Here is an 18,078-nt window from a genome sequence, read left to right as displayed (position 1 = left end):
AACTTTTTTTCACAAAAAATTTACTTCAGCTCCAATTTGTTTTATTTTACCAAGGGTAAAAGGAGAAAATGGACCCCAAAAGTTGTTGTACAGTTTGTCCTGAGTACACCGATACCTCATATGTGGGGGTAAACCACTGTTTGGGCGCATGGGAGAGCTCGGAAGCGAAGGAGCGCCGTTTGACTTTTCAATGCAAAATTGACTGGAATCGAGATGGGACACCATGTTGCGTTTGGAGAGCCCCTGATGTGCCTAAACATTGAAACCCCCCACAAGTGATACCATTTGGGAAAGTATACCCCCTAAGGAACTTATCTAGAGGTGTGGTGAGCACTTTTACCCACCAAGTGCTTCACAGAAGTTTATAATGCAGAACTGTAAAAATAAAAAAATCATATTTTTTCACAAAAATTATCTTTTCGCCCCCAATGTTTTATTTTCCCAAGGGTAAGAGAAGAAATTGGACCCCAAAAAAGTTGTTGTACAATTTGTCCTGAGTGCGCTGATACCCCATAAGTGGGGGAGAACCACTGTTTTGGGCGCATGGGAGGGCTCGGAAGGGAAAGAGCTCCATTTGGAATGCAGACTTAGATGGAATGGTCTGCAGGTGTCAGATTGCGTTTGCAGAGCCCCTAATGTACCTAAACAGTAGAAACCCCCCACAAGTGACACCATTTTGGAAACTAGCCACCCTAAGGAACTCATCTAGATGTGTTGTTAGAGCTTTGAACCCCCAAGTGTTTCACTACAGTTTGTAACGCAGAGCCGTGAAAAAAAAAAAAAAAAACTTTCCCCCCAAAATTATTTTTTAGCCCCCAGTTTTGTATTTTCCCGAGGGTAAGAGGAGAAATTCGACCCCAAAAGTTGTTGTCCAATTTGTCCTGATTACGCTGATACCCCATATGTGGGGGGACCCACCGTTTGGGCACATGGGAGGGCTCGGAAGGGAAGGAGTGCCATTTAGAATACAGACTTAGATAGAATAGTCTGCAGGCGTCACATTGCATTTGCAGAGCCCCTAATGTACCTAAACAGTAGAAACCCCCCACAAGTGACCCCATATTGGAAACTAGACCCCCCAGGGAACTCATCTAGATGTGGTGTGAGAACTTTGAACCCCCAAGTGTTTCACTACAGTTTATAACGCAGAGCCGTGAAAATAAAAAATCTTTTTTTTTTCCCACAAAAATTATTTTTTAGCCCCCAGTTTTGTATTTTCCCAAAGGTAACAGGAGAAAAAAAAAAAGGTGTTGTCCTATTTGTCATGAGTACGCTGATACCCCATATGTTGGGGCAAACCCCTGTTTGGGCACACGGGAGAGCTCGGAAGGGAAGGAGCACTGTTTTACTTTTTCAACGCAGAATTGGCTGGAATTGAGATCGGACACCATGTCGTGTTTGGAGAGCCCCTGATGTGCCTAAACAGTGGAAACCCCCCAATTATAACTGAAACCCTAATCCAAACACACCCCTAACCCTAATTCCAATGGTAACCCTAACCACACCTCTAACCCTGACACATCCCTAACCCCAACCCGATTCCCAACTGTAAATGTAATCTAAACCCTATCCCTAACTTTAGCCCCAACCCTAACTGTAGCCCCAACCCTAACCCCAACCCTAACCCTAGCCCTAACCCTAGCCCTAACCCTAACCCTAACCCTAGCCCTAGCCCTAACCCTAACACTAGCCCTAGCCCCAACCCTAGCCCTAGCCCTAACCCTAACCCTAGCCCTAACCCTAGCCCTAACCCTAGCCCTAATGGGAAAATGGAAATAAATACATTTTTTTAATTTTTCCCTAACTAAGGGGGTGATGAAGGGGGGTTTGATTTACTTTTATAGCGAGTTTTTTAGCGGATTTTTATGATTGGCAGCCGTCACACACTGAAAGACGCTTTTTATTGCGAAAAATATTTTTTGCGTTACCACATTTTGAGAGCTATAATTTTTCCATATTTTGGTCCACAGAGTCATGTGAGGTCTTGTTTTTTGCGGGACGAGTTGACATTTTTATTGGTAACATATTCGGGCACGTGACATTTTTTGATCGCTTTTTATTCCGATTTTGTGAGGAAGAATGACCAAAAACCAGCTATCCATGAGTTTCTTTTGGGGGAGGCGTTTATACCGTTCCGCGTTTGGTAAAGTTGTTAAAGCAGCTTTATTTTACGGGTCAGTACGATTACAGCGACACCTCATTTATATCATTTTTTAATGTTTTGGCGCTTTTATACGATAAAAACTATTTTACAGAAAAAATAATTATTTTTGCATCGTTTTATTCTCAGGACTATAACTTTTTTATTTTTTTGCAGATGATGCTGTATGGCGGCTCGTTTTTTGCGGGACAAGATGACACTTTCAGCAGTACCATGGATATTTATATCTGTCTTTTTGATCGCGTTTTATTCCACTTTTTGTTCGGCGGTATGATAATAAAGCGTTGTTTTTTGCCTCGTTTTTTTTTTTTTTCTTACGGTGTTTACTGAAGGGGTTAACTAGTGGGCCAGTTTTATAGGTTGGGTCGTTACGGACGCGGCGATACTAAATATGTGTACTTTTATTGGTTTTTTTTTATTTAGATGAAGAAATGTATTTATGGGAATAATATATATATATTTTTTTTACACATTTGGAAATTTTTTTTTTAACTTTTCTATTTTGTCCCGGGGGGACATCACAGATCAGTGATCTGACAGTTTGCACAGCACTTTGTCAGATCACCGATCTGACATGCAGCACTGCAGGCTTCACAGTGCCTGCTCTGAGCAGGCTCTGTGAAGCCACCTGCCTCCCTGCAGGACCCGGATCCGCGGCCATCTTGGATCCGGGGCTGCAGCAGGCAGGGAGGGAGGCAAGACCTTCGCAGCAACACGATCACATCGCGTTGCTGCGGGGGGCTCAGGGAAGCCCACAGGGAGCCCCCTCCCTGCGCGATGCTTCCCTGTACCGCCGGCACATCGCGATCATCTTTGATCGCGGTGTGCCGGGGGTTAATGTGCCAGGGGCAGTCCGTGACCGCGTGAGCGCTGCCGATCGCATATGACGTACTATCCTGTCGGTGATCATAGGGGCCCACCCCACCTCGACGGGATAGTACGTCTCATGTCAGAAAGGGGTTAAGGATGGGTTAATTTTAACATTAAAAGATAGAATATCAAAAATAAAATCCAGAAAAATCACATTGTTTAAGTTATATAAATGTATTTGCATTTTGAAGTGAGAAAAAAGCATTTGATCCCTCTGGCAAATACGACTTAATACTTGGTGGCAAAACCTTTGTTGGCAAGCTCAGCAGTCAGACGTTTTTTGTAGTTGATGATGAGGTTTGCGCACATGTAAATAGGAATTTTGATCCACTCCTCTTTGCAGATCATTTCTAAATCACTAAGATTTTGAAGCTTTCGCTTGGCAACTTCAAGCTTCAGCTCACTCCATAACTTTTCTATAGCCACTCTATGGCCTTAATGTGCTTCTTTTTGAGCCACTCCTTTGTCGCCTTGGCTGTATGTTTTGGGTGATTGTCTTGCCGAAACCATTTTTAATGTTCTGGCTAAGGGAAGGAGGATGTCATTCACGACTTTACGGTACATGGCTCCATCCATTTTCCCATTGATGCAGTGAAGTAGTCCTGTGCCCTTAGTAGAGAAGCACCCCCAAAACATAATGTTTTTACCTCCATGCTTGACAGTGGGGATCGTGTTGTTTGGGTCATAGGCAGCATTTCTCTTCCTCCAAACACGGCAAGTTGAGTTAATGCCAAAGACCTCAATTTTTGTCTCATCTGACCACAGCACCTTCGCCCATTCATTCATAGAATCATACAGGTGTTCATTGGCAAACTTCAGGGGGACCTTGCAAGCACTGCAGGATTTTAAATGCGTAATGTGTTACAAAAGTTTTTTTTGCTGACTATGGTTCCAGCTGCCTTGAGATGATTAACAACCTCCCCCTGTGTAGCTTTAGGCTGATCTCTCACCTTCCTCATGATCAAGGATACCCCAAGAGATGAGATTTTGCATGGTGCCCCACATCGATGTCGATTGACAGTCATTTTGTTTTTGTTCCATTTTCTTACTATTGCACCAACAGTTGTTTCCTTCTCACCCAGCATCTTACTTATGGTTTTGTAGCCCTTTCAAGCTTTATGCAGGTCTATGATCTTGTCCCTGACATCCTTACAAAGCTCTTTGGTCATAACCATGTTGTGGAGGTTAGAGTCTGACTGATTGCGTCTGTGGACAGGAGTCTTTTATAAAGGTGACTATGTAAGATAGCTGTCTTTAATGCAGGTCTCGAGTTGATTAGGAGCGTTAAACTTTTCTGGAGGAGCCAGATCTCTTAAGGTACCTTCACACATAACGATATTGTTAACGATATCGTTGCTTTTTGTGACGTAGCAACGATATCGTTAATAAAATCGTTATGTGTGACAGCGACCAACGATCAGGCCCCTGCTGGGAGATCGTTGGTCGCTGAATAAAGTCCAGAACTTTATTTCGTCGCTGGACTCCTGCTGACATCGCTGGATCGGCGTGTGTGACACCGATCCAGCGATGTCTTCACTGGTAACCAGGGTAAACATCGGGTAACTAAGCGCAGGGCCGCGCTTAGTAACCCGATGTTTACCCTGGTTACCATCCTAAAAGTAAAAAAAAACAAACACTACATACTTACCTACAGCCGTCTGTCCTCCAGCGCTGTGCTCTGCACTCCTCCTGTACTGGCTGTGAGCGTCGGTCAGCCGGAAAGCAGAGCGGTGACGTCACCGCTCTGCTTTCCGGCCGCTGTGCTCACAGTCAGTGCAGGAGGAGTGCAGAGCACAGCGCTGGAGGACAGAAGGCTGTAGGTAAGTATGTAGTGTTTGGTTTTTTTTACTTTTAGGATGGTAACCAGGGTAAACATCGGGTTACTAAGCGCGGCCCTGCGCTTAGTTACCCGATGTTTACCCTGGTTACCGGCATCGTTGGTCGCTGGAGAGCTGTCTGTGTGACAGCTCTCCAGCGACCAAACAGCGACGCTGCAGCGATCCGGATCGTTGTCGGTATCGCTGCAGCGTCGCTTAATGTGAAGGGGCCTTTAATGGTTGGTAGGGGATCAAATACTTATTTCTCACTGCAAAATGCAAATAAATTTACGTAATTTATACAATGTGATTTTCTGTATTTTACTTTTGATATTCTATCTCTCATTGTTAAAAATAGCCTATCCTTAAAAGTATAGAGTGTTCATGTCTTTGTCAGTGGGCAAACTTACAAAATCAGCAAGGGATCAAATACTTATTTCCCCCATTGTACGTATGGCTGCCACTCGAGACAAAGGGATCCAATCCTGTCCGATGTACTCGATTCCTGCATACTGGAATAAACTTAGAAGATTGCATGTTCAGGAAGCTCCATAAAAAAAAGGTGAGACCTCCTGAACTACAGTTACGAAATCTTTCTGGCCCTGAGAAGGTTCTTATGTTTCTGAAAGGTTGAGACTGAGACTTGGAAAACCTATTGGGTGGAGTTTGGTGCATGGAGGGCAAAGATCCCTAAAAGATTGAGTGACCATGTTTGAAAATTTGTGAAGGCACTCTTCTCATACCACTAAGCTACCCATCTTGCTTATACCAACCACCAAAGGCTGTCAAATATGATCAAAAGATTGAGAGGAGCAGCATACACTACCTTTGGAATGTGAAATCCCCTGAAGGTTGTGTCCTTGCTGACAGCATGTGGAGCTCCTGCAGGAGCAATATCAGCAAATCTCTGGATCTCGTGGATTACGGCTTCTGTATACGGCATTTTACTTTTGTCTTCTATTGATGGACAGCGATCTTTCCCTATTACATTGTCAATTTCATTGTGGATCTTCTCTGAAGTTAACAAAAACGGAACAATGGAAATATTTTTCAATCTAGTATTATATTCAAATTATATCTATTTTGCAATTACACCCAAATAACAGCTGAAGATTGTTTGAAAAGTTAAGGGTATGTGCCCACAATCCGGAATAGCAGCAGTTTGAAGCAGCTCACCTGCGATGTGTCCAAACTGCTGAGTTATTGGTTACAAGCACAGTGGATGGGATTTATAGAAACATGATGTTCACTATGCTCATTATATGCGATAAATCTTCATTGTTCAACGAACACATGCGCATTTACCTGCGTGATGAGAATGCAACATTTTGGATGCAGCTAAAATGTGCCACTTCCAAAACTTTGCTATGTCAAGATCGTGGGCACATAGCCTAAAATGGGTATGCTCAATATGTGTCTTTAGGAGCCCACAGCTTCCCAGGCTATTCAGTTCCTTGTTGCTAGGAAACCACCACTCCTTCTTGACTGTCATTTCTAGTTTAGTAGATTTGTCCTTCTTCTTAGTTGAATGTGCTTGTCAGAACTTCCGAACGCCTGGAGTGGACCCACAGTACCGCAACAACGAACCTCCCAAGGGTGAGCTAACCAAATGGACCACCCCCCATACAGGGAGCATTAGGGACAGGCCCGAGGGAGACTATTGCCGCAGAAGCTGATACCGGGGAACAGGAAGCAGGAGAGGAAGGACGCGGAAGTGTCTAAGGCGGAGACACATGAATGAGTGACAGTGACTGAAACACAGAGTGGACTGGATAAGGCGGACGCCCAGGAATGGCAGGGAATTGCGGAGACTTAGGACTGAATAACGGAGACCCAGGACGGAGCAAGGTATGGAGGACCTAAGTCAAAAGAGGACAAAAGACAAACAGGCAAAGAGCAGAGGAAGGAATTACCTTATATACAAGACGTGCAGAAGCACTTCTGGGTCAGAGTCCTCCCAGGATCATAGAGAAAAGGTATGGAGCGCTTGTAGTTCAGGAAAGAGAGGGACGCATGCACAGAGAGGTGCTGGAGTGAGGAGTGCGCATGCACACCCACCGAGAACCACAAAGAGGATGAGTGCCTGCAGGAGGAGCGCACCGCCAAGGGTGAGAAGAAGCGGAGAAGACGGCGGCGGACCCGGCAGCTGGAGGAATACGAGGAGCGCGCCGGATCAGGTGAGTATGAGCTGGAGCAGTGGTGGACTCGGCAGCAGAGGCGGCCGTGACAGTGCTTCTGTAAAACATTCAGGTCTTACAGTTCTAAAGTTTACACTTTTATCACTGTATTTGTATATATAGATAAAAGGGCCATTGAAAAAGTGAGTGTTGAATAGGAGAACTGCTCTTTAAACAGCCAATGATGTGGGCAAGGGACTTATTACTTTGCAAGACTGATAACAGTAGATCTGGATCTGGAGCTGAGAGGAAAGATGTTCAAACTTCATAGAAACAAAATGTAAACAATGTAACACAAAAGTGCTCGTATCGACCCACTTCCTATGGCACCTAAGATTATCTAGGAATTTCTCTCCCAATACTTCCCCTACAATTATTGCTGGAATAAACCTTTGGAGGAATAAAAATAAAGGATATAAACTGGTCCCCAATAGATTGGATAATATTCCGCTTGAAACACTGCAGTATGCCATCCCATTCCTAAGCCAGATGATTGGATAGAAAGAGGAATAACTCGGTTGGGGAACTTGATGCAAGCTATTGCTCTATCTCTATTTTCCTCACTGGTGGATAAATATCTACTATATAATCGTCTAAGGGTCACTTCCGTCTGTTTGTCTGTTTGTCTGTCCGTCACGGAAATGTCCCATCGCTGATTGATTGCAGCACCAATAGTAAAAGCATATAATGTTAAAAATAATAATAAAAATTCAAAAATCATTATATACTCACCCTCCGGTGGCCCCCAGATCCAGCCCAGGCCTTTCCTGCAATGCATTCTTGGGACCGAAGCGGCGCGCGAGGAGCGGGAAAGGCCTGGACTGGATCCGGGGGCCGCCGGAGGGTGAGTATATAACTATTTTTTATTTTAATTCTTTTTTTAACAGGGATATGGTGCCCACATTGCTATATACTACGTGGGCTGTGTTATACTATGTGGCTGTGCAATATGCTACGTGGCTGTGTTATACACTACGTGGGCTGTGCAATATACTATGAAGTTGTGTAATATACTGTGTGGGCTGTGCTATATACTATGTGGGCTGTATAATATACTTTGTGGCTGTGCTATATACTATGTTGGCTGTGCAATATACTACGTGGCTGTGCAATATACTTCGTGGGCTGTGCAACATGCTACGTGGGCTGTGCTACATACTACGTGGCTGTGCAATAAACTACATGGCTGTGTTATATACTAACTGGCTCTGCAATATACTACGTGGCTGTGCTATACACTACGTGCGCTGTGTTATACACTACGTGGGCTGTGTAATGTACTATGTGGCTGTGCAATATACTACGTGGGCTGTGTAATATACTACGTGGCTGTGTAATATGCTACGTGGCTGTGTTATACACTCTGTGGGCTGTGCAATATACTATGAAGTTGTGTAATATACTGTGTGGGCTGTGCTATATACTATGTGGGCTGTGTAATATACTTTGTGGCTGTGCTGTAAACTATGTTGGCTGTGTAATATACTACGTGGCTGTGCAATATACTTCGTGGGCTGTGCAACATGCTACGTGGGCTGTGCTACATACTACGTGGCTGTGCAATAAACTACATGGCTGTGTTATATACTAACTGGCTCTGCAATATACTACGTGGCTGTGCTATACACTACGTGCGCTGTGTTATACACTACGTGGGCTGTGTAATGTACTATGTGGCTGTGCAATATACTACGTGGGCTGTGTAATATACTACGTGGCTGTGTAATATACTACGCGGGCTGTGCAATATGCTACGTGGCTGTACAATATACTACAAGGGCTGTGCTACATACTACGTGGGCTGTGCTACATACTATGTGGCTGTGCAACAAACTACGTGGCTCTGTTATACTATGTGGCTTGTTATGACCTGGTGGTTAGGACAAGAGTGGACCAGATGATCAAGAGTACACGGAAAAAACTTGATCGCTACAAAAACATAGGACAAGTTCTGGGAAATGGGAACTCTGCTGACCGCAATCCCTACTCCTATCACACACACTAAAAATAGCCGTGGAGCGTACCTGACTCTCCCTAGACGCCTCTGCACAGCCTAAGAGCTAACTAGCCCTAGAGGAAGAAAATACAGCCTATTTTGCCTCAGAGAAATTCCCCAAAGGAAAAGGCAGCCCCCCACATATATTGACTGTGAGTAAAGATGAAATCACAAACACAGAGATGAAATAGATTTAGCAAAGAGAGGCCCGACTTACTAAACAGACCGAGTATAGGAAAGATAACTTTGCGGTCAGCACAAAACCCTACAAAAAGCCACGCAGAGAGAGCAGGGAAAAAAAAACCTTCCGCACCGACTAACGGGCGGAGGCGCCCCTCTGCGTCCCAGAGCTTCCAGCAAGCAAAGAATATTCACAAAACAAGCTGGACAGAAAAAATACAAAAACCAGAAAAAAGCAGGAAGAACTTAGCTTTTGCAGTAGCAAACATTCAAGCAGACGATCCGGAGCGAACTAGACCATAGTACTACATTGACAGCTGGCATCTAACAATGATCCAAGTGGAGTTAAATAGATTGGCCAGCTAACGAACTAAGCTCGTCACCTGTGGAAGGAAACTCAGAAACACCCATAGTCACCAGAGAAAGTCCATGGACAGAATCAACCGAAGTACCATTCATGACCACAGGAGGGACAACAGAATTCACAACAGTGGCTGTGCAATATACTACATGACTGTGCTATATACTATGTGAGCTTTGTTATACACTACGTGGGCTGTGTAATGTACTATGTGGCTGTGCAATATACTACGTGGGCTGTGTAATATACTACGTGGCTGTGTAATATAATACGTGGGCTGTGCTACTTACTACATGGATGTGCAATATACTACGTGGGCTGTGCTACATACTACGTGGGCTGTGCAACATATGTGGCTGTGCAACAAACTACGTGGTTCTGTTATACTACGTGGCTGTGCAATATACTACATGGCTGTGCTATATACTACGTGGGCTGTGTTATACACTATGTGGCTGTGCAATATACTATGTGGCTGTGCAATACACTATGTGGGCTGTGCTACATTCTATGTGGCTGTGCAATAAACATAGTAACATAGTTATTAACCCTTTCATGACCTTGGGAATTTTCATTTTTCCGTGTTCGTTTTTCACTCCCCTTCTTCCCGGAGCCATAACTTTTTTATTTTTCCGTCAATTTGGCCATGTAAGGGCTTATTTTTTGCGGGACGAGTTGTAATTTTGAAAGACATCATTGGTTTTATCATGTCTTGTACTAGAAAATGGGAAAAAAATTCCAAGTGCGGTGAAATTGCAAAAAAAGTGCAATCCCACACTTGTTTTTTGTTTGGCTTTTTTGCTAGGTTCACTAAATGCTAAAACTGACCTGACATTATGATTCTCCAGGTCAGTACGAGTTCAAAGACACCTAACATGACTAGGTTATTTTTTACCTAAGTGGTGAAAAAAATTCCAAACTTTGCTAAAAAAAAAAAAAATGGCGCCATTTTCCGATACTCGTAGCGTCTCCATTTTTCATGATCTGGGGTCGGTTGAGGGCTTATTTTTTGCGTGCTGAGATGACGTTTTTAATTATAGCATTTTGGTGCAGATAAGTTCTTTTGATCGCCCGTTATTGCATTTTAATGCAATGTCGCGGTGACCAAAAAAAGTAATTCTGGCGTTTCTAATTTTTTTCTCGCTACGCTGTTTGGCGATCAGGTTAATGCTTTTTTTTAATTGATCGATCAGGCGATTTTGAACGCGGTGATATCAAATATGTGTAGATTTGATATTTTTTTAATTGATTTATTTTGATTGGGGCGAAAGGGGGGTGATTTAAACTTTTATACTTTTTTTATTTTTTTCACATTTATTGTAACTTTTTTTTTTACTTTTGCCATGCTTCAATAGCCTCCATGGGAGGCTAGAAGCAGGCACAGCACGATCGCCTCTGCTACATAGCAGCGATCTGCTGATCGCTGCTATGTAGCAGAAAATCAGGTGTGCTGTGAGCGCCGACCACAGGGTGGCGCTCACAGTTACCGGCGATCAGTAACCATAGAGGTCTCAAGGACCTCTATGGTTACAATGCTGAAGTATCGCCGACCCCCGTCACATGATCAGAGGTCGGCGATACTTCAGCATGCTGTCATTTCCGTCCGCCCGTCCGGATGCGGTAGTTAAATGCCGCTGTCTGCGTTTGACAGCAGCATTTAACTGGTTAATAGGCGCGGGCAGATCGCGATTCTGCTCGCGCCTATTACACGCACATGTCAGCTGTTCAAAACAGCTGACATGTCCCGGCTTTGATGCGGGCTCACCGCCGGAGCCCGCATCAAAGCGGGGCTTCTGACCTCGGACGTACTATCCCTTCCGAGGTCAGAAAGGGGTTAAGGTTGAAGGAAGACTTTGAGTCCATCTAGTTCAACCCATAGCCTAACCTAACATGCCCTAACATGTTGATCCATAGGAAGGCAAAAAAAAACCATGTGGCAAATAGTAAGCTCCACTTTGGGGAAAAAAATTCCTTCCTGACTCCACATACGGCAATCAGACTAGTTCTCTGGAACAACGCCCTATCAAGGAATCTAGTTTATATAACCTGTAACATTATACTTTTCCAGAAAGGTATCCAGTCCCCTCTTAAATGTAATTAATGAATCACTCATTACAACATCATACGGCAGAGAGTTCCATAGTCTCACTGCTCTTACAGTAAAGAATCTGCATCTGTTATTATGCTCAAACCTTCTTTCCTCCAGACGTAGAGGATGCCCCCTTGTCCCTGTCTCAGGTCTATGATTAAAAAGATAATCAGAAACGTCTTTGTACTGTCCCCTCATATATTTATACATTAAAATAAGATCACCTAAATAGCCCCAAGTGTAATAACCTATCTTGGTATTGCAGACCCCCCAGTCCTCTAATAACCTTGGTCGCTCTTCTCTGCACCCGCTCCAGTTCAGCTATGTCTTTCTTATACACCGGAGACCAGAACTGTGCACAATATTCTAAGTGTGGTCAAACTAGTGACTTCTATACAGGTAAAATTATGTTCTCCTCATGAGCATCTATTCCTCTTTTAATGCATCCCATTATTTTATTTGCCTTTGTAGCAGCTGCCTGACACTGGCCCCTGAATATGAGTTTGTCATCCACCCATACACCCAGGTCATTTTCATTGATGGTTTTGCCCAGAGTTTTAAGCCCCCGTCACACACAGCGAGATCGCTAGCGAGATCGCTGCTGAGTCACAAGTTTTGTGACGCAACAGCGATCTCAGTAGCGATCTCGCTATGTGTGACACGTAGCAGCGACCAGGCCCCTGCTGTGAGATCGCTGGTCGTGTCGGAATGGCCTGGGCCATTTTTTGATCGTTGAGGTCCCGCTGGGTAGCACACATTACCAACGACCTCGCTGACAGGACGTCCCATTGAATCATCATGAAATAGCATCGTTCTACAGGTCGCTACAGGTCGCTACAGTTCGCCGCATCGCTGCTGCGTCGTTGGGGAGATCGCACTGTGTGACATCTCACCAGCGACCACATAGTGACGCTTGAGCGATCCCTGACAGGTCGTATCGTTGTCGGAATCGCTCAAGCGTCTCTATGTGTGACGGGGCCTTTAGAATTAAGCACATAATTATACATCTTATTACTTCTACCCAAGTGCATGACCTTACATTTATCCCCATTAAAGCTCATTTGCCATTTATCAGCCCAAGCTTCTAGTTTACATAATTCATCCTGCAATATAAAATTGTCCTCCTCTGTATTGATTACCCTGTAGAGTTTAGTGTCATCTGCAAATATTGAAATTCTGCTCTGAATGCCCCCTACTAGGTCATTAATAAATACGTTAAAAAGAAGAGGCACCCAATACTGACCCCTGTGGTACCCCACTGCTACCCGCGGCCCAGTCCGAGTGTGCTCCATTAATAACCCCCCTGTGTTTCCTATCCCTGAGCCAGCTCTTAACCCACTTACACATATTTTCCCCTATCCCCATTATTCTCATTTTATGTGTCAACCTTTTGTGTGGCACCGTATCAAAAGCTTTTGAAAAATCCATATACACTACGTCCACTGGGTTTCCTTGGTCCAGTCCGGAACTTACCTCTTCATATAAACTGATCAGATTAGTCTGACATGAACGGTCCCTAGTAAACCCGTGCTGATACAGGGTCATGAGGTTATTCAGGGGGGCCCACTAGTTGGCACTGGCACAGGGCCCCTCATAGTACGGCGGTGTGTTTGACGGCAGGTGGTGCATTCCACTGCCAGAGACACTTTTGCGCACTATGAGGGGCCCTGTGCCAGTGCCAATGAGTATGCCCCCCCACCTGATGAAGGAACCTGCACTTTCATCTGCACTTTCCTCTTTGTCCCCGTATAAGGTGGTATAGTATGTGGGAAGGGGAACCTGACTTTCAGCAGGGTCAGACTCTGGCTGTGTAGAGTGCAAGGGGAATGTAGTGGTCTAGGCCAATGTAGCAGCAGACTCATCAAGCAGTGGCTGGGCAATGGGCAGGATGAGGAGGAAACACAGATATAGGCCCCCCCAAAAAGTAGGCTAAATGCAGTTCAAAATTGGTAACAGGACTAACCAGGCGGCATTGCTTTGTTCAGTGGAGGACAATTGTAATGAGTGGCGCAGACACAGGTAGTGGGCCCAAATACAAAAGTAGGCTAAAAGCAGTTCAAAATTGGTAACAGGACTAAACAGGTGGCTTAGCTTTGTTCAGTGGAGGACAACTGTAATGAGTGGCGCAGAGAGACTTAGTAGGCCCAAAATAAAAAGTAGGCTAAATGCAGTTCAAAATTGGTAACAGGAGTACACAGGCAGCATTGCTTTGTTCAGTGGAGGACAACTCTAATGAGAGGCTGACACAGTAGCCCCAAAAAAAGTAAGTAGGCTAAATGCATTTCAAAATAGCCAACATGACTAAACAGGCGGCAATGCTTTGTTCAGTGGAGGAAAACTGTAATGAGTGGCAGACACAGTTACTAGGCCCAAATAAGTAAGTAGGCTAAATGCAGTTCAAAATTGGTAACAGGACTAAACTGGTGGCATTGCTTTGTTCAGCAGAGGACAACTGTAAAAAGTGGCTGACACAGTTACTAAGGCCCAAATAAGTAAGTAAGCTAAATGCAGTTCAAAAATGGTAACAGGAGTACACAGGCGGCATTGCTTTGTTCAGCGGAGGACAACTGTAATTAGAGGCTGACAAAGTTAGTAGGCCCAAAAAAGTAAGTAGGCTAAATGCAGTTCAAAATTGGTAACAGGACTAAACTGGTGGCATTGCTTTATTTAGTGGAGGACAACTGTAATGAGTGGCTGCCACAGTTAGTAGGCCCAAATAATAAAGTGGGATAAATGTCTGCCAAAAAATTGTTCATAAATAACCAGGTAGCATAGCTAGGTACAGGGGTGGGCTCCTCTGCTGAGTAGCAGACAGTGGTAGTTGGCGCAAAAGTATTAACTGGTCTAAATGGAGGCCAGGGTCCCTGTATATTTTAACTATCATCTATCATTTCAACAAATGTGTATTGGCAGTGCCATTGAAGGATTTACCAGCACAGACTACACAGTGGTGGAGCAGGGAGAGGTAAGTATTGCAAGTGGTAGAGCACTGTTCGATCTGGGGGGGAACACTCTCTCATGGGCGGCAGTACTGGCACAGGGCCCCTCATGTTACGATGGTGTGTCTGACGTTGGTTGTGCACCACCACCGTCAGAAACACTTCATTGTACTATGAGGGACCATGTGCCAGTGCCGTCGCCCAAGAGTGGGCACACCCACCTGTCCAGGCAAACGACACTCGCACGGGTGCTTGCGCCAAGTGGTGACCATTGCCTTGTGGGGGGAGTCAGCCCATTTAGGGAGGTATAAAAATGGCCTATGGTGGACATTCAGCAGCTGCAAATGGAGGAATTGGAGCAGTCAGTAAGAGGAGGCCAAAAGCAAGACATTTTTCAGGCAAGCTACGTGTCAGCAGGGGAAGGTGGGGCAAAAAAATTGGAAATCCATGACTGGTTCATTTTAATGAAGGTTAGATCATCAACATTTTGGGTAGCCAGACGTGTCCTTTTTTCGGTCAGTATTGAACCAGCAGCACTGAAGACTCTTTCTGATAGCACACTAGCTGGTGGGCAAGCAAGCTCCTGTAATGCATATTCTGCCAATTCAGGCCAGGTGTCTATTTTAGATACCCAGTAATCAAAGGGGTATGACTTGTGAGGGAGAACATCGATAAGGGAGGAAAAATTGTTCGTAACCATACTGGACAAATGCTGTCTCCTGTCACTTTGAATCGATGCAGCAGTACCTGTCGTGTCTGCGGTCATTGCGCATAATACTGTATCCATATAGCAGCAGCAATTAGTGTTGTATTCTAAAGCAGTATCCAAATGGAAATAGACACAACCATATAGAGCAGATTAGCAAATAGGTCAGAAAAAGCACCACATACTCATCCCCATAATGCAGTAGACTCCAGTATAAATGCACACTGAATGCCACAATAATGCAAAAAAAAGCACACTACAGATAATGCGATCGACTCCAGTATAAATGCACACTGCATGCCGCAATAATGCGACAAACAACAGTGCATGGACAATGCGGTCTTTAACATGCTGGTTGAGGGCTGGGATGGCTTTTCTTGCAAAGAAGTGTCGACTGGGTAGGTCATAGCGTGGTACTGCGTAGGCCAACAGGGCTTTGAAAGCTTCACTTTCAACCAACCTATAGGGCATCAAATCTGGCGAGATTAGTCTAGCAATGTGGGCGTTCAAACCCTGTGTACGCGGATGAGAGGACGAGTACTTTCTTTTCCTAACGAGAGTCTCTTGTAGTGTGAGCTGGACTGGAGAGGTACATATGGTGGGACTAGCGGTGGTGGTGGTGGTGGACATGGCGGACTGAGAGAGGGTTGGTGATTAGGGTTGAGCGAAACGGGTCGGCCATTTTCAGAAGTCGCCGACTTTTGGCAAAGTCGGGTTTCATGAAACCCGACCCGACCCCTGTGTGGGGTCGGCCATGAGGTCGGCGATCTTCTGATCTGGTATCGGAATTCCGATACCGAGTTCCGATATGTTTGGGATATCAGGAATCGGTATCAGAATCCATATTTAAGTGTAAAATAAAGAATCAAAATAAAAAATAATAGGAATATACTCACCCTCGGACGCGCCCTGGTTCTAACTGGCAGCCTTCCTTCCTAAGAATGAGTGCCTGAAGAACCTTAGATGACGTCGCGGCTTGTGTTTGGTCGCGTGACCGCCCATGTGACCGCTCACGCGACCAATCACAAGCCACGACGTCATCGAAGGTCCTCATTCTTAGGAAGGAAGGCTGCCGGTTAGAACCAGGGTGCGTCCGAGGGTGAGTATATCAATATTTTTTATTTTTATTCTTTATTTTACACTTAAATATGGATCCCAGGGCCTTAAGGAGAGTTTCCTCTCCTTCAGACCCTGGGAACCATTAGTATCCCATTGCACTGCATTGGGTTTCGTGTTTCGGCCGACCCCGACCCCGACTTTTCTATAATCGGCCGATTTCACTCGACCCGTCTTTTGAGAAAGTCTGGTTTCGTGAAACCCGACCCGATCCTAAAAAAAGAAAAGTCACTCAACCCTATTGGTGATGGTAGAAGGACGTAGATCTGGGGATTTATTATGATGGAATATAGACTGAACTGGATGGACAAATGTCTTTTTTCGGCCTTACTATGTTACTAACCATGTTACTATGTATTCTCGATGTTGGCCTACATACAGTGTTTCCTACCAATAACCTTGTGATTCCTTGACTGCTTTGGCCTTGCGATGATACCTCCACATTTGCTGCTGGTGGTGTCCTAACCAGTGGGCTTACACTGAGGGAAGCAAGGTAGCATTGCTGACTACCTTCATTCTGAGCAGGTGCACCAACGGTACGGGACGTTTGGTAGTTAGTCCAGGCTTGCAAGTGCATGCTGGTTAAATGTCTAAGCATGCACGTTGTATTTAAATTTTGAAGATTCTTCCCTCGGCTAAAGGTCTTTGAGCATTTCTTACAGATAACTTTTGCACTGATCATTTGGATCTTGGTTAAAAAATTGCCACACTGCACTCTTCCTATTACGGATTACCTTTTCAGGCATTGCACGCTGTGCTACTTTCACCGGATGGCCACGCCGTCCTAAAACTGTTTTTGTTTTTGACAAACGTTTTTGGCCTGATACGGGCCTGCCAGATGAAAGCTGTTGCGATGTAGATGGCTGCAGCGGATTATCCCCCTCCGCTTCTGAGCTACTGGCAGCGGCAACCTTTTCCCCCAATGGCTGCCAATCTGGGTCAACAACTGGGTCATCTATCACCTCCTCTTCAATGTCATGTGCACCTTCCTTTGTGTCACCGTGTAAGGTGCTATAGCGTTCAGGACGGGGGACCATAGTCTCATCAGGGTCAGATTCTGGCTTAGTACACTGCGAGGGCAATGTAGTGATCTGAGTCAATGGAACAGCATAATATTCTAGCTGTGGCTGTGCATCTGTGCACTCCATGTCCGATTCATCTTGTAATGGGCAGTTAACAATTTCCCGTTCTAACCCAGGCACGGTATGTGTAAAGAGCTCCATGGAGTAATCTTTGGTGTCGCCTGACGCATCCTTCACTTTTGGTTTGGGTGAAGGACACAAGGAAACGTCTTGCTCCTGACCGGGAGCATCCACTGACGACTCGCTGCTTTTATATTTGGAACTTTCTGAAGAGGAGGCGAAAGAGCTAGAGGCTGAGTCAGCAAAGAAAGCCAAAACTTTTTCCTGCTGCTCCGGCTTTAAAAGCCGTTTTCCTATTCCCAGATAAGGGAGCCTTCGAGGCCTTGTGTAGCCAGATGATGACGCTGGCTCAACACCTCCAGCCTTAGGTGCTATTGTGCTTTTGCCACCACCAGATGCACCACCACTACCATCAGTACCAGCTCGCAACCACCGCCCATGGCCTCTTCCACCAGACTTCCTCATTTTTTGGAAAATCTAAACAAAATAACAACCGTTATATGGTACTGTAAAACAAGGTAGAA

General features: G+C 44.9%; 1 protein-coding gene across 1 annotated transcript in view; it reads right to left on the bottom strand.

The window, feature by feature from the left end:
• LOC138661768 (cytochrome P450 2C20-like) overlaps positions 1–18,078 on the bottom strand; it is a 103,383-nt gene that overhangs the window by 12,985 nt on the left and 72,320 nt on the right. The window contains exon 7 of the mRNA XM_069746672.1: positions 5,675–5,862. Within this exon, the coding sequence (XP_069602773.1) occupies positions 5,675–5,862 (188 nt within the window). The remainder of the gene's footprint in view (positions 1–5,674; positions 5,863–18,078) is intronic.

The sequence above is a fragment of the Ranitomeya imitator genome, chromosome 2, assembly GCF_032444005.1.
Source record: "Ranitomeya imitator isolate aRanImi1 chromosome 2, aRanImi1.pri, whole genome shotgun sequence".
NCBI lineage: Eukaryota > Metazoa > Chordata > Amphibia > Anura > Dendrobatidae > Ranitomeya > Ranitomeya imitator.
Note: the sequence above shows the minus strand (reverse complement) of the source record. Positions and strands in the feature narration are given on the sequence as shown.